The sequence below is a fragment of the Mustela nigripes genome, chromosome 4 (genome assembly GCF_022355385.1).
Source record: "Mustela nigripes isolate SB6536 chromosome 4, MUSNIG.SB6536, whole genome shotgun sequence".
Classification (NCBI taxonomy): domain Eukaryota; kingdom Metazoa; phylum Chordata; class Mammalia; order Carnivora; family Mustelidae; genus Mustela; species Mustela nigripes.
In genome coordinates, this window is record NC_081560.1 from 1,542,346 (window position 1) to 1,565,815 (window position 23,470).

General features: G+C 57.5%; 1 protein-coding gene across 2 annotated transcripts; it reads right to left on the reverse strand.

Moving 5' to 3' along the window:
- Window positions 1-1,574: 1,574 nt before the first annotated feature.
- NOM1 (nucleolar protein with MIF4G domain 1) lies at window positions 1,575-19,912 on the reverse strand. 2 transcript variants are annotated; one of them, XM_059396007.1, is made up of 12 exons: window positions 19,476-19,912; window positions 18,853-19,441; window positions 17,424-17,548; window positions 15,792-15,987; window positions 11,994-12,317; window positions 10,165-10,275; window positions 8,241-8,408; window positions 7,336-7,457; window positions 6,295-6,427; window positions 5,645-5,776; window positions 4,743-4,852; window positions 1,575-4,408 (listed from the first exon to the last, which is right to left on the reverse strand). In XM_059396007.1, exons 1-12 carry the CDS (start codon window positions 19,901-19,903, stop codon window positions 4,234-4,236), a joined length of 2,613 nt encoding a protein of 870 aa, XP_059251990.1. In that variant the 5' UTR covers window positions 19,904-19,912; the 3' UTR covers window positions 1,575-4,233. The 2 variants fall into 2 exon arrangements, with proteins under 2 accessions (XP_059251990.1, XP_059251989.1); XM_059396006.1 differs by having other exon boundaries at window positions 17,424-17,551.
- Between the last annotated feature and the right edge of the window lie 3,558 nt (window positions 19,913-23,470).

The window sequence follows — 23,470 nt, forward strand, 5'->3', positions numbered from 1 at the left end:
CAGGCCCCCAGGGAGCGCAGAACGGGACCAACAATCCGCACTCTCTGAGGGGCTGCCGTCGCAGAGGCTCGGAGCGATGTCAGAGGCCCCCGGCCACGCGAACAAACATGCTCGCGCACGACTCGAGAGCGGGAAGTGTCTTCGCGGGGCAGGGAGCTTGAAGAGCCGTCCACAGCCGCACCTGCCACAGCCGTACCTGCCACAGCCTGCATTAGGAGCTGGGAGCGGGCGCCGTGCGCTCTGGCATCAGGGACAGGGCGCCCAGACCAGGGACAAGCTCAAGCGAAGGATTTTAGGGGCCCCGTGGGAGGCCAAGGGTCAGGCGGGGTGTTCTGCGGGGCTCAGGGCCCGGCATGTTGCCCGGCTCGCAGCCTTTCCTGCGGAAGACAGAACCACTTGCTGTTCCAGCAGAGACGCTCCACGAGGGACCGAGGCCCATGAGAGTCCCGGAGGGCCGCCAGGCCCAGATGCTGAGCAGCTGCTCAGGGTCCCTGAGACCCCGAGAACCCCAGAGAGCGGGTGACTTCCGCCTTCCGCGGGGAGGCTGCGGTGACCAGGAAGCGGCGATGGGTTCACGCGGCTCCCACTGACGTGCGGAGGACCGGTCAGTGGCCGGGGCAGAGCCCAGCCAACCCTGCCCCGACGCAGACCAGTTACCTACGCCTGCGACCCGTGCCTCTCACTGTCCCACAGGGAAGGAACTGGAGTCGAACCTGCGTGAACGGGGAACAGCGTGAAAACCCAAGCAAAGGGACCGTGCCAGAGTTCCATCAGGGTTCGTTCCCAATTTGGTAATTAGACCAGTTCTCAGGAAACAGTCATTCAGGGAAAAGGGATGTGATGCTGCAACTTCCTCTCACGTGGCTCCTGGCCTCGCTGCTGACCAGCGATGGCCGCGGAGTCAAAGCACAAGTGCGATCCGAGCGTCAGGGTGGGGAGGTGCTCGTACCACGCGCGCACGGGCATCTGGATCCTTCCCGGCCCCTGCATGCGTGCTCAACTCTCAGTGACTGGCGCCCAAGGCCACCCAGCCCACGTATGGGCTTCGATCCCAAGGCACTGACCGTGGCTCAGCGATTAGGAAGGAACCGGATCTCCTCTCCATCTACCTGCTCCTCCTGCTGAGCGGGTGTCCCAAGTCCGGGCAAACCACAGAAACCCTATCGCTGTTTACATGGTAAGACCTGATTAGGGTTTTTGTTTTGTTTTGTTTTATAAAAGAGGTAGAGGTGATTTGCTTAATTATTTTTGTGAAAAAGCATTAGAGTATTTTAAAACTTTGAAGGATGGGTTCTGCATTATGAATGTCTTATAAAAATTCTTATTTTAAAATAATTTAAGACTTACAGAGAAGTTGTTTGCATAAACTTCACCCAGATCCACTAGTGGTTGACATTTTGCCTCCTTTGCTTTATCTGGGTCTCTGGGCAGAGAGGGAGGGAGGGGTGAGGAGGGACTGTGCCGCTGAGGTGTAGCCCAAGCCACAGGTTGGGCAGATTTCCCTAAACGGGAAGGAGAAGGTGTGCAACCAGCCAACCTGCTGTTTCAAAACAAACCTTCACTGGCACTCTAAATAAAATACAAAAAATTACTTTATTTATACATTTTAATACATTAAAAAGTTTGTTCCTTATTCTGTTTTAGAGATGAAATCCCCTAGGGACTCCCGGCTGGCTCAGTCGGTAGAACATTTGACTCCTGCTCTTAGGGTCCAAGCGCCAGGCTGGATGCAGAGATTACTTAGAGGGAAAAAAAGACGAAGTCCCCTAAAAGATGAGGTCTTTTCACAAATTCTGTCAATACAATAGCAGTTCTCAACCTGCACCACAAGAAGCCCCCAAATTTCCATGTATACCAAGCACTGGGGACAGTATTTTCCAGAGCAGAGTATTACTGTAACACATCTTACTTTTTTAAGATACATTTTATTGTAGATGGGAAATAATAAACTATGATACTGTAGGGTTAAGTTTTACTTCATCTTTTTTAAAGACTTTATTTGTCAGAGACGGAGTACAAGCAGGGGCAGAGGGAGAGGGAGAAGCAGACGTCCTGCTGAGCTGGGAGCCCGACACAGGACTGGATCCAGGACCCGGGGCGTCGTGCATGACCTGAGCCGGAGGCAGCGGCTTCACAGAGCCGCCCAGGCGCCCCTACCATAATACATTTTGAAAACCCATATATTTACAAGCAAATCTGAGTTCACAGTAGCTTTTGGTCAAGATACACTCACTGAGAGCATACTAACATGTGATACCGTGACAGTGTGCTGCTATAAAGGGCTTTTACACTGAAAAAGGAGACATTAACGGACGGCCTGCCACGTAATACCTGCCAGACTTGGACGTCAGGAAGGAAGTCACAAATTCATCCCACGGCAAAGAGACCGCTTTTACTGTTTTAGTAACAAAGACGATATAAAAAGAGGATTCCGTTGAACCCAGTTTATCTTCTGCAAAAAGTCAGGCTGCGCAGCCACGCCCCCCACTAGGTGAGGGCCGTGTCAGGGACCGGGGACCGTTCTTCTCAGTCTTAGCGGCTGCCCCTGCTGTGAACGGCCTGTGGGCAGGTCTGCAGGTCATCGAGGAAGCAGGAGCTTACGCTGAGCACAGGTCGACGGTGTGGGTAAACCGGTGGTCTTGCTCGACTGACGCACTTTTCTTCCGAGCCCGACCCCGGGAGGCAGGCGGCTGTGCTGAGCCCCAGCGGAGGGGGGCACCTGCTCAGCCCCGCCAGCTCCCTGCCTGACCCCCACCCGCAGAGAAAGCGCAGGCTCCCGGCTGGTGCGCTCTGTTCCCTGCAGACGCGGCTCCGGAGCAGCTGGGAGACGCGGAGCGGGGCGGCCGGCGGTGGGGCCGACGAGCTGGGAGAGGCCGGCAGGCCGCTGTTCGTGCTCCTTGGGCGTTCAAGACTTAAATCCGTCCGTTTAGGGACACACACGGATACGCTGCCGTCACGTGGTCATTTCCAAACACACGCTGCCGTCGGCTCACGTACAGACGGTGTCTGAAAGCCTGTGACAAAAGGGGTTTCCACGGGAGCAGCCTCCCTCCGGCCAGGGGAGCCCCCTGCGGGACAGCGCGCCTCCGCCGCCGGGCTCGTGTCGATGCCCCAGAAAAGACTATTCCGTGCACACGTGCTGGTAACTTTTCAGTAGCCACAGGGGACACTTAACTCAAGTTCGCAGCACTTAAGACAGAGAAGCCGATTCTAAGAGCCGGAGAAGGACAGACATTCGTCGGTCATGACTGACTCTGCACAGACTCAGCCAGAGCCCAGGGTACTCGTGGGGCGTGTCTGTCACTAGATGAGTGTTCACAGCTCGCAGGCGGCAGTGCTGTCCCAGTCACTTACTCCTCCCAGGACTTCGCCCAGAGGCCCACCGTCCGGCGTCTGACAGCTCTCTGGGGCCGTCCACGTTGTCGAGTAAAGCGCGGCGTGTATGGGATGGGCACACACGGGATAGGCACACGGGACGCGCCCTCGCATGTGGGAACCGCACTGAGTGCCGGCAGGAAGCTCCCGGCCACACCGCGCAGGACAGGCGTCCACAAGGCTTTGGGCAACCACTCACCCTCCCCACACGCTTGCGTTCCCAACAGTGAAATAATCCATGAGGTATCAGCTACCACATTTAACTAATGGTTTTTGGACTTTAAATCAGTCCATCAAAAAGATAAAAGACCCATCCAATTCTTTATCACTGCACCGTCTAGCGAACCATCTATTAAAAATAAGGCCAACACAGGGGCACCTGGGTGGCTCAGTGGGTTAAAGCCTCTGCCTTGGCTCAGGTCATGATCCCAGGGTCCTGGGATGGAGCCCCGCATCGGGCTCTCTGATGGGCAGGGAGCCAGCTTCCCTTCCTCTCCCTCTGCCTGCTTGTGATCTCTGTCTGTCAAATAAATAAATAAAAATCTTAAAAAAAAAAAAAAAAAAAAAGGCCACCACATCCGTGATCTCACCCGCACCCTGCCCTGTCTCTACTGGAGGACGTGCCCGTGGCCACCTGGCCTGCCCTCCCCACCCTGGAAACAGATACGTGAGAACGTTTAAAACAGAAACACAGTATGACCTTGAATTTAAAAATTACTGGAAACGCAGGATCTCAAGCACAGCAGCCCGTGGCAGAGCCCTGCCACCCGCACACGCAGCCAGCGGCTTAACGAGCCTTCTGGGTTTAAAAGGGGCATTTTCAGAGAAATGTGCGGGCCGCTCCTCTCCGCTTCGGGACTACATCATCAGGGAAGCCTTGCCCTGCAGAGCCTTGGTGGAGAGGTCGGCCCTCGCCCTCAGCCGTTGGGCCGCCTCCCCGCTCGTGCTCGCCGGCGCGCCCCTCAGCAGGAAGTGGCCGATGAAGAGCTTCAGGCTTTCTCTCAGCAGGCCCAGCTTCGGGCTGTCGCTCACTCTGCGCGGGGCACAGAAGCGGGCGTCAGCGAGGAGCCAGCCTCCCCCGGCCCGCGATCCCCGGGAACCTCCAACCGGGAGACGGGACTGAACGGCTTTGAAAAGCAGAATTCTCAACTAAGAGCTTAACAGTGCCCTCCGCGCCGTAGAGGCCGTCACTGCCGGCTGTCAGGCAGCTTCATGTTCCCCAAACCGAGCGCAGAAGACACCAGCTTCAAATAAGGTACTAAGCTGCGTGTCACGTATAACAACCTTGCTTTTTCTAAGTCAACGTAAGTGAAAATAACTTCCTTCACCTCTTCTCCACGTTTTAACAAAACAAGCTGAGAACATACCTTGCAAAAATTGAACCAAGGTCTTCAGCTTCTGTTTCCATTAACACAATATATAACACTTTTCGTAAAAAGTGGACTCTGGGTTTATCCAGTTCGCCGAATTCCACTACCTAATTAGAATCAGGACAGAGAAAACAAGTCACATTTAATCAATTTTTTCAGTAATTTCAAAAAGTAGGGGCATCTGGGTGGCTCAGCAGGTTAAAGCCTCTGCCTTTGTTCTGCTCAGGCCATGATCTCAGGGTCCTGGGATCGAACCCCGCATCGGGCTCTCTGCTCACCCCCCACCTCTCTGCCTACTGTGATCTCTGTCAAATAAATAACAAAAAATCTCAATAATTTCAAAAAGTAGAGTAAAAACGCACCCACCCCTTTAAGTAAGACTGTTTCCAGCTACAGAAGATGGAAGAGCTATGGGCGAGGGCCTGTGGCCACGGCCTCTGTGCCCTGCGGGCTGGGGCACGCATGCCACTGTCCAGGGCAACCTTCCCTGGATGAAGTTTCCATGGATCAGGAATTTAATTGGTCGGGGGCGGGACGCCCACCACGAAGGGAGAGGTGGCCACGGAGCGCCGCGCCACGGCTCACCCGCTCCTGCGCCTCCCCGTCCGACGCCTCCCCGCTTAGCGGCGGCCGGTGGGGGATTTAGAACGAGGACCTGCACGTGAACCCAAAGTGCAAGTGAGATTCTCAGAGATGAACAAAACAACTGTACCCATGCCTCGTGCATGAGTTATGTCTACACTGCAAGGCACTGTGTACTTTCTAGGACGTCTAGGACGTGATAAACACATGGCCCCAGTGAGTTAGAATCTAAGGATGTGCATTTTCTTGAGGTACTGGCTATGAACAATCCCACTGCCGTTTTCATCACTTTTAAGACTTTCATCCAAGATACAAACCTTTAAAATAGAAAGCGGAAGTGATTTCGTCTTCAACAAGTGGGCTACCAGGTGAACCAAATTAGAGAAATTAGTGGCTGGCAAATTTTCTAAGTCCCGAAATTTATCCCATATGCTGAACTGGAAAGTCATCTGATGGGGAAAAAAAAGTTACAACGTGGGCTGCTGTTACAAGTCGCCAAGACGTAACGCAGCTGTGTTCGGAGCGGCGTCCACGTCAGGACGAGCCCGGAGCAACGCGGCCTCCTTCCCTGCACACACCCGCTGCTGTCCTGCCACAGGAGCTTCTTTCTGCCGTGGGTTTCCCCCTCCAATCGGCAGAAATGCTGAGAAAGATCAGAGAAGGCTGGTGCCATCTAAGATCTAAAAGGCACTCCCCCGGGGACGCAGGCTGCACGACACCCTCCTCTGAGACAGGAAAAGGGGGCCTGGCACTCCTCTGCCCCATCCCTCGGCCTCCACGACACCCACCTGCTCTCCCCGAGAGCGAGCCTGGCCGCGGGCATGGGTCCTGGAATCGTCCCCCCGCACGCGGCACTCGGCGCAGGCTGACCGTCTCACTCGGGGTGCTCGTTCCGGGTGGGCTGAGCCAGATGATGTGCAGGGAAACAGTGGAGCACAGGTGACTGGCGGGCTGCTAGTGGGCTTACCTGGAACCTTCTCTGGTATTCACAGAACTTGCCAGCCAGGAATGCGTAGAAAGGGTTGTAGGTCTTCTCTTGAAGGCAGCAATCCACGAGGACATGAACGATCTCCCGCTCCTGCTGGTCCTTCAGCCGCAGCCTGCGACGCAGAGGACACAGAGACGGCGGGTCATGAGGCGGGAACCGTGGGCAGGCCTGTCCTCGTGCCCGCACACTCTGCATTTGAAGCCCATAAAGGAAAATTAGCATCAGATTTGTTGAGAAGTATTTTGTGAAGGTACACAGGTACTTTCAAAATCGTTTTACAGGGGCGCCTGGGTGGCTCAGTGGGTTAAGCCCCTGCCTTCGGCTCAGGTCATGATCTCAGGGTCCTGGGATCGAGCCCGGCATCAGGCTCTCTGCTCAGCGGGGAGCCTGCTCAGCGGGGAGCCTGCTTCTTCCTCTCTCTCTGCCTACTTGTGATCTCTGTCTGTCAAATAAACAAATAAAATCTTTAAAAAAAAAAAATCGTTTTACAACGAATTACAGAAACTATACCAGGAAGTTTTTAATTTAGAAGTCATCAGAAACACAGCTGCAATATGAGGATTTTTTTTTTTTTTAAGATTTTTTATTTGACAGAGAGAAATCACAAGCAGGCAGAGAGGCAGGCAGAGAGAGAGGAGGAAGCAGGCTCCCTGCTGAGCAGAGAGCCCAATGCAGGACTCGATCCCAGGACCCGGAGATCATGACCTGAGCCGAAGGCAGCGGCTTAACCCACTAAGCCACCCAGGCGCCCTCAATATGCGGATTTTAAGTAAATTTATAACCACCCACAGACACTGTGACTAATCAGTTGGTCATCTGAGACTTTTAATCAAAATATACCATAAAATGTTCCAATTTGGAACCACCAGTGGCCAGTGCAGGGGCAAGACTGGACCCAGGGCAGGAGGGGAGAGAGGACAGTCCAGCTGGCCCGAGCGGCATCTGACCCGACCCTTCATAAAACCAACTGTGCTGATTTCTTCGACAGCATCTGATCACAGTGTCTGCACTAGTGCTTACTTTAGAAGCTTCTCAAACGCGTCCAAGAAATCTTCACTAGTCATTATCGTACAGAATATGTTCCTCCTGACATCGGTGTTCATTCTTTGCTTTCGGGCGAGTTCTAGTATCTTCCCACTAACCTGAAAGAGGGGCGATTAAGAGCACACCGATGTCTCAAGAAGTTACTCTGGTTCACTGTGGTTACCAAGTCTCTAAAAGACAACACGTATGCTTCCCTGGCTTATACTGAAGACTAATTCTGAATTACATGGAAATACGTTTATGTGTGAATGCTACACCTTTATTCTCTGGTACGCTCCCACAAGAGAAAACCAGAGCAAGAGACAAAGCACACCCCAGGAGGAGACAGCCGCCTGATACGGGGGAGCCTCTCAAGGGCAGCGCGGCCCATCCATGCAGGCAATACCAGCATGTATCAGAGAGAGGCGGCCACAGCCAAAACAGGCAGGACGATGAGGTGTGTCATGGGACCCTGAGACCAAAAAGGGTGATCAGGGGAAAACGAAGGAAACCCGAATAATATAGGAACTTTAGTTAATAATCAAATACCAAGAAATATGAAGAATTCCGACAATCTGAAATCCAAGTCTAATGGACGGGAAGCCGCACCTTGTGGGAACGCCTGTCCCTCAGGACCGGCATCTGCAACCCGAGGGTTCGGACTTTCCCAGGCTCCCCTTGTTCGATTCAGTTTTTAAGTCCTTTACGTACACTATTTTGGGACTTAAAAAAACTTAAAAAGAAACCAAAGAAATTGAGTGAAATCCTATCACAAAACAGTAACAACTTCTGGAGGGGTCTGAGGAAACCCATGTCTGTATGTCTCATAACCACGCAACCAACTGGGGACTCCCGCAGGGCCCGCCGTGGGACACCAGGGCGACAGCGCAGGGCTCTCATACCGTCCCCGAGGGTGGCTTCTCTGCGATCTTCTGCTGACCGTTGTCAATCATAGGGGCCCCAGTCCACACGGACCCCACGATCCACCAGCGGCCGGTCTGCTCGGCATTCAGGATGCTGTCCCAGGAGATGCGGAGCTGAGTTTCGGCGCCCGAGCCGGCGCTGCGCACCTGAGAGGAGCAGGTGAGACGCTGCCGCTGGCTCACAGTCTGCACTGTCGCCACCTCGGGCGTTTTCTTTTTTTTTTATTTTTTTTTAAAGATTTATTTATTTGACAGACAGAGACCACAAGTAGGCAGAGAGGCAGAGAGAGAGGAGGAAGCAGGCTCCCCGCTGAGCAGAGAGCCCGATGCAGGGCTCGATCCCAGGACCCTGGGATCATGACCTGAGCCGAAGGCAGAGGCTTCACCCACTGCGCCCCCCAGGTGCCCCTTGGGCGTTTTCTGCTCCTGACTGCGGAACTGCCGGCTCGTGAGCGCTGTGCCGGGTCACTGACAGTCAGGGCAACTGACCAGTTTGGAATCATGCCAAAGGCAGAGGTAAACTCAGTGCCTCTGCTTGAGGGCTAAGGGTCTACCACCTCGAACACTGCTGTCTTTGCAAAGCTGTTGCACCCGGCAAGAGGCTCAGATGCAGATGCAGACCCCAAGGAAAGCCGCATGCAGCTGGTGTTAAAAACTTGCCCAGGAGCGCTTGGGTTTGCAGAGCCGATCTGAGACCTGCCCAGAGCCAGGGCTAGGGATGTCCGTGGGTCTCAGCTGCCGCCCCACACCGGGAGTACCTGGGGAGCCTCAACAGGTGGGCCCCACCACCCCGATGCTGACTTTATCAGTCTGGGTGGGACCCTGGCCTGAGCCCTCTTTCAAAGTGACCAGAGTTTTCTATGGTGCGGCTGAGTCGAGCACCACAGGCTTGGTGTTGGGGACGCTGTGCTCATAGGGACGGCCCTGCACCCGGCCCAGTCGGAGGGTGTCTCACCACAGAAATGTGACACTTATTCCCAGTATCTTGGAACTCCTCCACGACCCCCCCACCTTTTAAAAAAGATTTTATTTAACAAAGAGAGAAGCAGCGAGAGAGGAACACAAGCAGGGGGAGTGGAAGAAGGAGAAGCAGACTCCCCGCCGAGGAGGAAACCTGATGTGGGGCTCGATCCCAGGACCCTGGGATCATGACCCAAGCCGAAGGCAGACACTTAACTCACTGAGCCGCCCAGGTGCCCTGGAACTCTTTTTTTTTTTTTTTTTTAAAGATTTTATTTATTTATTTGACAGAGAAAGATCACAAGTAGACAGAGAAGCAGGCAGAGAGAGAGGAAGGGAAGCAGGCTTCCCGCTGAACAGAGAGCCTGATGCGGGGCTTGATCCTGGACCCCAGGATCATGACCTGAGCTAAAGGCAGAGGCTTTAACCCACTGAGCCACCCAGACACCCCCTGGAACTCTTTTTTTAAAAGGATTTATTTACTTTAGAGCGAGAGAGTGCAGGCACCAGTAGGGGGAGGAGCAGAGGGACAGAGACTCTGAAGCCAACTCCAACTGCCCCGGGCATGGGGCCTGACACGGGGCGTGATCTCACCACGCTGAGATTCCGACCTGAGCTAGAATCAGGAGTCAGCTGCTCAACTGACGGAGCCCCCCAAGCACCCTCTTGGAATGACTACTAACCAGACATGGCACTGACTTCCAGCTCCGACTGCCTTCACAGCTTCACAACGAGCCCATGTGGATGGGGAGCTCACCAGGGGCACCGGGGCAGCTCCGTGGCTCAAGCCTCTGACTTCAGCTCAGGTCATGAACCCAGGGTTCTGGGATGGAGCCCTGCATCAGCTCCCTGCTCAGTGGGAAGCCTGCTTCCCCCTCTACCCGACCCCTGCTCGTTCTCTAATAAATAAAATCTTGAAAAAAAGAAAAGAAAAGAGCCTCACCAACGCTCTCTGTAACTTCCTGAGCTTCTCCACAGGCTCAGGGTCATAGCCCGGGATCTTCCGCACGTCATTGTTCTTCAGCGCCAACATGGTCTCCAGCATAAACCGAACCTTTAAGGAAACATAACAGAAGAAATCACCGTTTCAGAGCCCGAACAACAGACCCTCTGTTCTGGGAAGAGCCACATCGGCTGCACACAGCGTCACCGCTGCTGACGGTAAACCGGTGATGGTTTTCTGGAGACAGTCGCCAACAAGAACCTCTTGCTCAGGACCACATCTCAGTACGACTGTGCCACCTGGCCTCTGCCACAACCCTGAACACCCTGAGATCTGACATCGCCTCCTCCGCCCCCATCACCTCTGACCCACCCCCGGTGCCCATCGCGCCCCCGCGGTCTTAGTTCCGCTGTACTCCAACTTCTTCCCCGTGCCTGCCCTTCTTACCTTTTTAACTTTCAAAACTGAAAATATCCTAATTAGGAAAAGTTGTGAGAACGATAAAAAAGAACTTCTGCATACCCTCCTCTGAGCTTCTCCCCAACGTCACCTACTTCCCTCTACCTAACTCGCCTGCTGCAAAGCTCCCGTTTAACAGCGTACCCTAATCACAGTCGGGGTGTGCAGCTGCCATGATCACCGTCAGAACATCTTCATCCTCCCCAGAAAAAAACTACACGCCCACTATGGACACTCCCCATCTCCCCAACCCCCATCCCCAGGTAACAGAGGCTCCTTCCTGCCTCTGCTGTCTTCTGGGTTTTAAACTTGGCCTCAGAGCATTCAACCCAGGAATAAGTGCTTTCTTGGGACACTCTGGGACCAGGCTCCAGGAGCCTCGTCCTGCTCTCCCTCCCCTAAACCACGCAGCTGAATGCCAGCGCTCGTCCGCTCCCCACTGGACCCCAGCAACTCCCCAGCCTGCGCAGCTCCTGGGATTGCGCCCCTCCGTGGGTGACACCAGCACCTCATTTCAGGATTTCCGAAGCAGCCTGTCTTTCTTCCTGCGTCTGTGTCCTTCTGCTGGCCTGCCGTCCAGCACGGGTAACCCTGGCCTTTCCTGTCCTTCAAACTGCCTCTCCCGCCGGCCCACGCCGTCTGCTCCCGCCGACCTCCTAACCCCACAGCCACTGCTGCTAGGCTAAGCCTCCCTGCCGGCGCCCGCGGTGGCCTCTCCCTGCCCTGCCCTCCTCTCCCTCTTCTTGGTGTGGTCAAAGTACCGTGGAAACAGCATCCATTGCTTACCTGGCTCAGAACCGTCTGTGCCTCTAGGATAAAATCCCGGGCCCCTGAAAAGGTTCCCAAGGCCTCTTGTGGCCAGCCTCTGCCTGCCCCTCCTGCCCGCTCCCCTGCAGGCTCCTGACACCAATACTTCTCTCGTTTCTAAAGTGACTTCCTCTCCTCTCTTACAGGCTTCCTGTGGCTCGCCTGTGCCTCGAGCAACTGGCAGATGAGGTGGGAAGCACAACCAGCCCCCATCTCCTCGATGGGGGAACCAAGGCTTGGAAGACTCAGGGCCCAACGCTGTTAAGCAGCAGGGCGGAAATCCAAGAGCGCTGATGCCTGAGGCTTGTGCCACAGCCTTCCTCAAGAAAACGCTTTCCGAAAAGACAAATGTTAAAGAAACTGATTCTTAAATTCACAGAATATCTGAGTCCTTAGAAGAAAAACAGTTCTTTCACATTCTGGTGATAAAGCCACAAAACCTGATGAGGCAAAAAAACAATGGGGATCGCGAAGAAATTACATGTGATTTTACCCCAAACACTTATTTTAAAGCTCTGGTCAGCGTGTGAGCACTCGGGCACTCAGGAGCAGGTCAGGCTTACCCTGTTCTGGTCCCGGAACTTGCCACTGGCCGCACTGGCTTTGGCCTGGGCCTCCACGATCAGTTCCTTGAGTGACAGAGCATCATCTTTTCTCAACGAGAAGCCCACGGTTTTCAGCATTAATAGGGTCAGTTCAATATCTTTTTCTGTGAAAGTCCCAATAAGCTTTTTCAAAATGTCAAAGACCAGGCAAGCGTGCACCACGTGGAAGTTATACAAATGAGCGACGACGGTGAGCAGGTTCTCACACTCCTTCCCTTCGCCTCCGTTCTTATAGGCGGCGTCAAACCTCTTCACCACGGCCTCCAGAAAGTGAGCACCAACCTGGACAAAGACAGGGGAGAGAATGTCACTGCGAACACGCAACAATCAAACATCAGCAAGCTCTTCGCGAGGGTCCTTCTTCCTTCTTCCACAAAACTTAAAATGTATGTTGAAAAAAGAACAGTGTTTAAGTGAACCCATAAAGCGTACACGCAGCAAGGTATAAACTCCAACACGGCGTGAATGTTAGCGAGCAGTGAAGTCTGAACGGATAGTATGAGGCCGCAGTGACCGACGACCCATGGCGACCTGCCTCAGCTCCCAAACCCCAAAGAACGTCCTCTGTTCTTTAAAATCAACAAGGTCCTGTTTTTAGCCAGCAGCCATTCTGATGCCTAAAAAAGGAAAATCATTAAAACTGTCAAGAACACATGTGCAGCTCTAGGAACGTCCTGCTGTTCGCCACCCTCGTCTCTCCGGCCTGGAGGGGCCAGAGGGGCCCCTGGAGGGGCCAGAGGCAGGGGCTCAGTGATGGCAGGGAGGGATGTCGGCACACTGGCCACGGAATGAGCGCTGAAGTGTGGACGAGGAACCTGAGGGATACACCCTCCTCCTCCTCCTCCGACCACCGTATTGTCCAGATGCGACCTGCAGGGAATCAGAGCTCTGCAGACAGCAAGACAAACGCAGGCATAAAACACACTTCGGTTTGTTTTCAATCACACCAGTGGAATAACTACGTTAACATTCGTCAAAACTCTAGATTCCAGGTAATATCTTCAAAATAAAACTTAGTATGACTTTGGGGCACCTGGGTGGCTCAGTGTATTAAAACTTAGTATGACACTTTTATTTATTTATTTATTTTTTTAAAAAAAAGATTTAATTTATTTATTTGATAGGCAGAGATCACAAGTAGGCAGAGAGGCAGGCAGAGAGAGAGGAGGAAGCAGGCTCCCCTGCTGAGCAGAGAGCCCAATGCAGGACTCGGTCCCAGGACCCTGAGATCATGACCTGAGCCGAAGGCAGAGGCTTTAACCCACTGAGCCACCCAGGTGCCCCACGACTTTTATTTTTTAACATGTTATTTTTTTCAATAATCCACACACCTACTGTGGGTGTGGTTCCACGCTGGAACCCACAGCCCCGAGATGATGAGTCGCACGCACCACTGACGGAGCTGGCCACACCCCTACTTAGGGTATCACTGAAAAATAGGAAGAACATTCCTGCTGCTGCAGTTACTGAAGAACATATGTGAATTCGGGGTGCTCGAGTGACTCAGTCGTTAAGCATCTGCCTTTGGCTCAGGCCATGATCTCAGGGTCCTGGCATTGAGTCCCACATCGGGCTTCCTGTTCAGTGGGGAGCCTGCTTCTCCCTCTGCCCCCACACCCCGCTTGTGCTCTCTCTCTGATAAATGAATAAATAAAATCTTTAAAAAGAAAAAAAGGTACATTAATTTTGACTTGGGGAATTTAACACAGATCTGTGCACACCTGATTTTTATTTCTAAACGACTCAGAAACAGCTCAGCAACTGACAACATGGGCTCCGTAACAGACTCTCCTTCCGTGAACTCCCACGAGGAGGTTTTTGTCAGGGAGCTGCGGGAGGCGTAATGGCCCCAGTGCCGAGGGCTCGTCACCCGCCGGGAGAAGTGCTAGTGCGCCTCGTTAGCCAACTACCATGACGGTTTCCCGTAGCGTGAGTCATTTCAGGTGTCCTTCGCGCTCCTGGCGGAGGCGTGAATGAGAAGTCGGACCCGTAACCTCCGGTGTTCAAGTCCATGAATCCCTGCATGTTGTGCGCGGCGGGGCCTGCAGCACGGACCGTCGCTCCCCCTCCTGTCTCCGGAGAACCCTCTGCAGCACGGAGCAGCAGCGTGACACGGGGTGGCGGGGGTTCCACGGAGGCTCCCTGACGACGGCAGTGGGCCCTGGCACTCCCGGGTCCCCTCCTGGTGGGGCGGCGTCCAGGGCCTCCGTTATACCTCACCACCGAGAGAAGGGACTCACGGGGTCTTATGTGAAAACGAGGACGGCTCTGAGAAAAATAGCTGCTTCGAAGCGAGATTCTCCAAACCACCAGCACAGACGTCAGGGGAGGGGAGTCATACTGCTCCGAAGATGTGGGGCCTGCGCCTCTCTGTGCCCCTCCCAGCGCCCAGAAGGTCCTGGAACATGCACCTTGCAAACCTCGCCCACCGTACTACTGCTGCATGCGAAAGCCTGGTTCCCAGAGGTCGTCTACGGAGAGCGACGCAGCCCGCAGCGGCGGGACCGGCGGGAGAAGCGCCGTCCAACCAAAAGCGCCCTCCCGCATCAGGCAGAAGTTAGGATGACTAACCATCCTAGCCCCAGCACTTCCTCTCGGCTGCACCCCAGAACGCACTCTTTGCCTGCAGACGGCGCTGAACCACCCCGCGCAGGAAGACGCCAGTGCAGAGCTGCCAGGGGATGGTGACCCCGTGGCAGCCCAGGCAGCATCTCCCCGGCGGCACACCGCTGTCACCGCGGAACCTCTAGTGGCGTGAAGACCAGCCCGGCTGGTCTGTGGCTGCTGGAGAGCCTGCACAGGCCTGCTGTGAAAGACTCCAGGGAGTTCTGGATGCAGTGGACCAAGACAACAAGGGGCGGCAGCGTGCTGCCAACAGTTCCAGAGTGCTCTGCAGCCGCCCACCTGCCCTCCTGGCCCTGCTGGGACCTGCGCGGATGGGAGGAAGGGGGGCACCCCTGTGCAGACCTGCCCCAGGGGCCGGGCCGTTCCCCGGGGCTTTGCTGCCAAAGCCCCTTCCTGCAACGAGGGTGATCAGAAGGCAAAGAAACCAAAACCTCCAGGAGAGATCCTGCCCCACAGAAAGCCCCAAAGGGGCACTGAGTCCTTGAGTATGAATGTCACCTGGAACTATGAGGCCCTACGCAGCAATCGTCCGTTCGTTCCCGGGCCTTGGTATGAACGCGTGCAATCAGAGTGGTTTCCTCCAACGACCCCGGGACAGGCCACCGGGGGGAAACAGAACTCTGCCTAAGAGGCTGGCACTCACCATATGCAGTGACAGAAAAGGCCTTTTTTATCAGAGCCAGAGTGGGCACCACATGGCCTCCCTGGGGTGAACCCAGAGGCCGGCGAACGAGGACAGAGCACACGACGAGGGGGGACAAGTCCTCCTTCAGCGGCGGCTGTTACCCAGCACCGTGCAGGTGCTCCCTGTGCGCTGCTCGAACGAGTCCCGACACAGGCCTGCTTCACACACGAGGGCGCGGGAAGGTCTGGGTCCACCCAGAGGGGGCGCTGGTGGCTCCAGGCCTCACCCCCGTCACGTGTCCCCCTCGCTGGCTTCAGTCCAGGTCTACCTCCCAGGCTGCTGGCCTCACTGACGAAAACACTGACCTCCATCCAGCACGGACACCGGAGTGGCAAGCCTGCACGCAGCACCGCGTACAGAGAGTCTGAGACCAGTCCCTGCTGCAGGGGGAATACGAAGAAAAGACCGGAGCCTGCGCGAAACACAGCTCCGGGCAGGGTACCTACCTCGACCCCGACCGTGTGGTGAAGGATGCTGAGCACCAGCACGGGCTCCATCACCAGCCGGCTGGGCACGGCGGCGGCAGGCGCGCAGGCGCTCAGGAGGACGCCCGTCAGGGTGCTGTTCACGTCCTTCCTGCTGTGGGCCCTGTACAGCTCCTCCAGCTGCCCGCTGATGGAGGCCACGCTCGGCTCACTCAACCTGCAGACAGTGGTCAAAGCAGAGGGGCGGTGAGACCTCACCCCGGCACGGACGCGATCAGCTGATGTACATCAGTGGAAGTCATCGACACTCCCGCTGCCCCGAGTCATGCACACACCAAACCCACGAGCGGCTCTGATCTCGGCTGCTAACCTAACGCATACTGCGTGTCCTCACACAGAACCCGCCGGAAGCCTCCCTCTCCACCTGAAGCGTGGCCCCGGCGAAGCCCACGGAGGGCTGTCTTGTTGAAGAGCACGGAGACCGTAAGGACGACACGCCTGGTAGCTGGTCCAGCGTCCCAGGCAGAGGCAAGGAAGCAGCCTTACTAGCACATCAGGCGTGCTGCTGGGAAAAGTCCAACGTCTCTACTTTTTGGTCTGTGGCCACCACAAGTTTCTAGTTCCCACACGGAGAAAAGGTTGCTCCCTTGCTGGGTAGAGGAGCAGGGTGGGTAGGGTGCACGACCGCCACCGCACCCATGCCGACACTCAGCACTCGCACAGCGTGTTGGGGGAGGGTCCAGGATGTACGCTGTTCTGTTTTTGTCATTCACTTTTTTTAGGGGTAGTTGGGGGGCTCAGTTGGTTAATTGTCTGCCTTCGACTCAGGTCATGATCCCGGGGTTCTGGGTCCGAGCCCTGCATTGGGCTCCCTGCTCAGTGGGGGAGTCTGCTTCTCCCTCTCCCTCTGCCCCTTACCCCGACTTGTGTGTACACATGTGCACTCCACTCCCTCTCTCAAATAAATAAAATCTTAAAGAGTTTAAAAAAATATTTACTTAAGAGAGACTTCAAGTGCACGTGAAAGTGAGTGCAGAGACCGATGTGGGGCTCCATCTCAGGACCCTGAGATCACATCCTGAGCAGGAGTCAAGAACCGGGACGCTCGACCAATTGAGCCACCCAGGCGTCCAGAAAACACTGATCTGTTTTCATTAAAAACAAAGCAGTGGGTGTGTGGGAGGTGGGGTGGGGGGTAGGTCGGGGGACGAGAGGACTGGGTACGACCACGAAGGCTAGCAGGAGCCACGTGGTGCTGGGAGGGTCCCCTCTGCACCGTGGTCAGGGACCTGACGCTTCCTGCAGCGGAGAATGCACACGTGTGACCCGGAGGAATAAGCAAGGGGGCTGCGCGCGGCACTCCTGAGCGGCAGCGCCATGCGGGGGCAGGACAGGCCCTGCCGGCCCCTGTTCCTGGGACTTTTCAGAACCACGTGGGCACCTGCGTGGCTTTCGGACCCTCAAGGGTTCAAAGTACCAAGTGGAAAAGGTGGGCTTCCTGCTTTTCAGCGCACAGATCACAGCAACAGAGAGGGGCAGACCAACTACCATGCCCCCTCCCCATCGGTTACAGTCTGGTTCCCGGCAACGTTTCTGTAGCTTTAGAAAACAGACGAGCTCTTGGCACGGCTGAGATGGCAACGGACGAGGTACCTGTTGATCAGACCTTTGACATGTTTCTGCAGCCTCTGCAGGCCCTCCTTTCTCTGACCGCTCGCGGTCTCCTCAGCTTGCCTCACGTGAGGGGGGATGTACTTGCCCTCGTTCTCACAGAGACTCTGCTTGAAAAGACAGCATTACAAAGTTTTACGTGAACAAGGTACTCTCCTCTGCTTGCTATGCTCCCCTTCCCGCAATAGAGTCCCAAGGAGGCACGGAAGCTGTAACGACCGACCACCGAGGCTTAACCCCCCTTAGAAATGTGCTGAGCGCCCGGGGGAGTCCTGAGTGGGGGTCACTGCTGCCGGGACGGTCAGCATCTTCTCTGCCCTGTGACTTCGCCGCCACACCTGAGTCCTCCACTGTGCAGGAGCTCAGACTTCGCGGCCGGCTGGCACAGCAGCTCACACGCACCTCGATCCCGTGCACCCCCAGTCTGGAGGGAGAGTGTCCTAAAGTGACTCTAAACTCGCCAAAGCATCTACATCGGTCGGGTGCTCAGTATCCCTCGGTCTGCCGCACGGAGGGCTACATGTCACTCCTCTGACCCACACTCCCCGGCCCGCGCGGGCTTTGGGAGACAACCACGGCATGATCCACGCTGTCAGGGGGTTACGCGGGGCTGGGGACACCCCATTTATGCACCCAGAAACCGTGGCTCTTGTGACCCCCATGAGCTCAGGCCGCTGGTGAAGAGACCTTCGCAGGCTGTGAAAGCAGAGTCAGGACGCGACCGAGGCTCTGGGAGAGGACGGCCCGAGAGAGGTCGGAGCGCGCAGACCAGCACACAGCGAAGGGCTGAGGGAGATCCGGGCCGCGGAGGCACGGATGGCGGGGCAGGAAGAACGGGCGTGCGGCCGACTGCCCCGCCAGGTGCCGGCTGAGGGGACCGTGTGGACCGCGAGGGGCAGCCCGGGAAGGCCTCGCTGCTCTGTCCTGGATCCGGACTCCACCTTCGGTGCAGACCCTAGCCCGGGGCCCGCGGCCGATCGGCTGTTCCGGATGCGCCGCGGGAGCAGCGGGCGGGAAAAGGAGAAGGGCGCGGGGAGGGCCGAGCCGCGGCGGTGCTGCGAGCCTCCCGCACCTCGGTGGCCGGGACAAAGGGGCGGGGGGGGGGGGGCGGGGCGGGGGGGGGGGGGGGGCGGGGGCCCGCGGGCCCGGGGGGGGCGGGACAAGGGGGGGGGGGGGGGGGGGCAGGTTGGCTTCGGACACGGAGCAAGGAGAGTCCGCCTTAGCCCAGCCGGGGGCGGCCTCCAGCTTTCGGGATGAAAAGAGCGCTAGGGACGTCCTCTCCCGGAGCTGCTCGTCCTGGGGTTACAGACACGACACCCCGGTTCGCCCCCGCCGGCTGCACAACTGCCGGTACCTCGGCCCCAGGCTTGCCGCCCCCTCCCTTCAGGCAGGGAACCGAGCTCCCCCCGACCTGGTCCGCTGCGCCCGGGTCCTCCGGGGCCGGCTCCCTCCCTCCGTCCGCGAAACGGACTCTCCTTCCGCACGCGGCTCGCCCTTGCGGGGCTGGTCGCCCGTCGTCGTCCACGTCCGCGTCCTCGGTCTCTGCTCCGGCTTCTGCTCCCGGCCGGCCCTCTTCTTCCTCTGCCTCGTGCTGCCCTTCGCCGTCGGTGCCGCTGTCGGTGCCGCCGTCCGTGCCGCCGTCGGTGCCGCTGTCGGTGCCGCCGTCCGTGCCGCTGTCCGGCAGCGTCTGTCCGTCCTCCTCCCCCTCCTCGTCGTCCCCCGCGCGGCCGCCTTCGCCCCAGCCGCCGCGGTGTCCGGGCTCCAGGGCCCCCAGGAGGTAGTCGAGCCCATCCCGGGCGAAGCTGAGCGGCACGGAGCTCCCGCCGCCCTTCCTCTTGCGCTTGCTCAAGCCGAGGCGCCGCTCCAGCTTCCGGATCTCCCGGTCCTCCTCCTCGTTGGCCGCCAGAAGTGCCCGTTTCCGAGCGGCGGCGGCGGCCGCAGAGGGCCGGGGGGTCCCGGGGGGGGGCTCTGGGCTCGGGGCGGGCCCGGGCGCCCTTGGCCTGGGGAGGTCGCAGCTCCTCCGGCGGCGGCGGCGGCGGCGGGGCCCGACGAGGGGACGGTCGGCCGCCCTCCCCCGCCGCCGCCGCCGCCCCCGCCGCCCCGGGGCCGCCCGTTCCCCCGGCTCCGCCGCCGCCGCCCGCACGCGGGCCCTCCGCGAGCCCCGCAGTCCTCCGCAGCCGGCGCGCCTTCCTCAGGTGCCGCTTCTCCTTCCTCAGCTCCTTGCGGCTTTTCCTCCCGCCCGGCCGCACGCGCCCGCCCGTGGGGGGCCCCGCGGCGCCGCCGGGGATCTCAGCCTCGGAGCTCGCCTGCACGAACTCCTCCACCGCGAGCTTTAGCCGCTTCAGGGCCCCCTCGGTGCCGCCCCGCGGCCCGCGGCGTACCCCGCGCCCGGGCTGCCTGGGGGGGCCCCGGCCCCGGCGGCCGAGCCGCCGCGCCGTTCCAGCGCTCGCGGACGCCGCCATTTTCCCGGCTGCTCCTACGCCGACTTCCGGCCGGGGCGGGACTTCCGGACAGAGCGGGCGCCGTGCGGGGCGGACCGGCGCCCCCTGCCGGCGGGAGGGCGGCAGCTCCGGGACCGCCCGGGACCGCGGGCGCACAAATACGTGCTCATCTAACGCAGCACCCCTGGCCGCGCGGTGAAGCGGCTCCTGGCGACCGGCCGCAGAAGTAGGCGTCGTCGTCTGCAGGGGCGACTCCAGACGCGCGTGCGGCTCCGCATCCGGAGGGAGAACATTAGTGCTGTTTTCTGTGCATTTGACCTCGGCGTCCGGGGGCTGCTCCGGGGCTTCGGCCCGGGGAGGCTGGGACCCGGCCTTGTTGGAAGCAGGGTCCGGGCCGCTGTCGTCAAGCGGCGGTGGCGCCTGGAAGGAGCGCAGCGCTGGCTCTTCGTTCTCCGTCGGGGGAGCAGACGTAGAGGAGGTTTTGCTGCATTTCCCAGCGGGAAGTGGGGACGCCCGGGGGAAGGTCACCGAGCAGCAGCTCCACGCCGGCAAGGCCAGGGCTTGCGGGAGCCGGAGGAGCTGCAGGGGCCGCGGGGCAGATTCTCGGCTGGAGCCCCGGGAAGGAAGCAGCCCGGCCCGCACCTCGGCTTCGCACGTCCGGCGTCGGGACGGAGAGGAGGCGAGCCCAGCCCACGGGCGGGAGGCGCGTGGAGGCACCAGGGCCTGCCGGTGAGCAGGGAAGAAAAGCTTTGGAAAGGACAAGAGTCACAACCCAATAAAAGTGCAGAACTCAGGGTGCTCTGGGGCTGGGTTCAAACCCTGACCTCTCCGCTTCCCAGCTGTGTGAACTCTCCGAGGCTCAGCTTATCTGCGGAGTGGGCGGATGACTGCCACCCACCCGGCTGTTGTAAAGACCAACTGGGTTTCACAAAGTAACTTCCTCGTTTCGTTTTCACGGTGCAGTTTGCAGTGCTTCCCTCTTGCTGTGCCCCAGGGCCTCGGCCAGGCCCTCTGTTCTCCGTCTGTCCCATCCTCACCCTTGTCTGAAGCTGCTCGTGGTCTCCCTTCATCTTCATTGGGGGCTGCGAGCTCCCCCTGCCTCCGTGAGGGCTTGTTCTCCTGGGCTACGGACACGGGGAGTGAGTGTGGCAAAGGCTGAAGGTAGGAGCCTTCAGGGCGGAGAGACACCGTGATGTCAGCTGGTGCAGGTTACCGAGCTCGTAGAGAAAAGTGTCAGGGGAGGCAGGGTCCCCCGGGGGCAGCTCCAGTCCTGGGAGTCTGGGGCTCAGGAGCAGGTGCATGGGGTGCTGGCCCACCACTGCTTTCCTGGGTGCCTGCCCTCCCGGGCCCTGGCCATACCCAGGGGCGAAGCGAGAGCAGGGATGAGAAAGCTTGTCTCCATGTCCTCACCTCCAGGTTCTGCTGGGCTCCGGCTTCTGCTGTCACGCGCTGGGGTCCGTGCTCCCCTCTCATTGAAGAATTTCTCAGATACTCACTGGGGAGAGGGAGCCAGAGATGCTTGTTTCTAACCCATTTTGACAGGACCCAAATGAATCAAATCCATTCACTGATACAGAGTCCTGGGGCAGGGGTGGCGGTTGGGCCTGTTGTCACTCGGGCCGTTGTTGTCCATGACTTCCCAGATCACGGGGCGTTTGTGAATCATTCTGAGCCCTGGGCTGGCCCTGGCTTCCTTATCAAGGAGGTTCTGCTCTGACACCACGGATTCTAGGACTCCAGGAGGGGCTGATGGGGGTCAATCTTGAAATCCTAAAGTGAGGGAGGCCTTTGGCATTTTTTTAAAAAAATATTTTATTTATTTATTTGACAGACAGATCACATCACAAGCAGGCAGAGACAGACAGAGAGGGGGGGAAGCAGGCTCCCCGCTGAGCAGAGAGCCCAATGCGGGGCTCGATCTCAGGACCCTGAGATCATGACCTGAGCCAAAGGCAGAGGCTTTAATCCACTGAATCACCCAGGCGCCCTGACCTTTGGCATTTTTTTCTGGCTGCTTCGCACTTGGAGGAGCTCTGTTCCCAGCCTGCAGACTGCCTCAGCCCCACCGGAAAGGAGACTCTTCTTTCCCAGTGAGAGCTGCTGGGGGCAGGGCAAGCCGCGGCAGCACCGTCTTGTCATCAAGACAAGGAGTGAAAGCGTAAAAGCATCCGTTAACGGCACAGGGCCCATGCAGCGAGGGCCCGGAGCAAGGGGTAGCAGCGGCCGCTGGCGCGGGCACGTGGGGAGGCTCGTGCAGGAAACAAGCAGCTGCGGGGCAGGGCCAGGTGTGACAGGTTTGGCAGCCCCCGCTGCGTTTTCATTCTGGGAGCACAAGGAAACCAGGGGAATGCTTTAGGGAGAGCCGAGGGTCTCAGTGTTTGGTGTGGGGGGGTGTGGCCTAAAGAACTTTTGCATGGTGAAAAGCTCACCCACCTGCCTGCAGGGCTGACCGAGGTGGGTCAGAATGGAAGGGCAGACGTGAGGCCGTTGCATCAGACACTTGTGCCCCAGCCTGGAAAGAACTGCGGGTTGGGGCTTTGCCTGAGAGCCTTTTACAAGTAATAGCATGAATGATCTATTAAGAGTAAAATGAGACACGACGTGAAGCGTAGCCTTTAACTGTGTCTTCGTCCAACTGTGACAGAACGCCGCAGACGGGGCCTGAACAGCACATGTTTATCTCTCCCAGTGCCAGAAGCTGAAGGTCCAAGGTCGGGATGCTGGTAATCTCCGTGTCTTGGGAGACCCCCTAACTGGTCACGATGACCTCTCGCTCTGTCCTCACATGGTGGAAGGATGAGGAAGGGCTTGGGGTCCCTTCTGTTAAAGCTCTAATCCCAGCCTGGGGCTCCACCTCACGCCCTACTCACCTCCGAGGTCCCCCTCCAGACACGACCGCACTGAGGGTGAGGACTTGAACATGTGAATTGGGGGGGGGGGGCACAAATATTCTGTCCATAACACTTCGGCTCACAAACTTTTTTTTGTTTCAATGCACATGTTGATTAAAAATTTTTTTTCTGGGGCGCCTGGATGGCTCAGTGGGTTGAGCCTCTGCCTTCGGCTCAGGTCATGGTCTCAGGGTCCTGGGCTCGAGCCCCGCATCGGACTCTCTGCTCAGCGGGGAGCCTGCTTCTCGCTTTCTCTCAGCCTGCCTCTCTGCCTACTTGTGGTCTCTCTCCCTCTCTCTGTCAAATAAATAAAATTAAAAATTTTTTTTCTGATGCAAAATTATTCCAGCTCATCATAAAAAAATGGAAGCTTTTTTTTTTTTTTTAAAGATTTTATTTATTTGACAGAGAAAGAGACGGCACAAGCAGAGGGAGTGGGAGAGGAAACAGGCTCCCTGCTGAGCAGGGAACCCAATGCGGGGCTCAATCCCAGGACCCTGGGATCAGGACCTGAGCTGCAGGCAGACGCTTGCCTGACGGAGCCCCCAGGCGCCCCAGACCGGAAGCATCGTGGTTACACATGTAACGTAAGAGGGACGCCCTCTGTGTGCTCTTTTATCCAGGAATGTGTATCCTTCTGGATATCCAACGTGTATACTAACTTGCATTATGATGGTGATGATAGTGATTATTATTT

Excerpts from the sequence above, each read along its gene's own strand:
- NOM1 (XM_059396006.1), bottom strand. The coding sequence starts at position 19,903 with ATGGCGGCGTCCGCGAGCGCTGGAACGGCGCGGCGGCTCGGCCGCCGG. Across the intron at positions 6,428-7,335 it reads GCGTTTGAGAAGCTTCTAAA|GCTGCGGCTGAAGGACCAGC; the intron begins GTAAGCACTAGT and ends TCTGCGTCGCAG. Across the intron at positions 4,409-4,742 it reads CTTGGTTCAATTTTTGCAAG|AGTGAGCGACAGCCCGAAGC; the intron begins GTATGTTCTCAG and ends TGCCCCGCGCAG.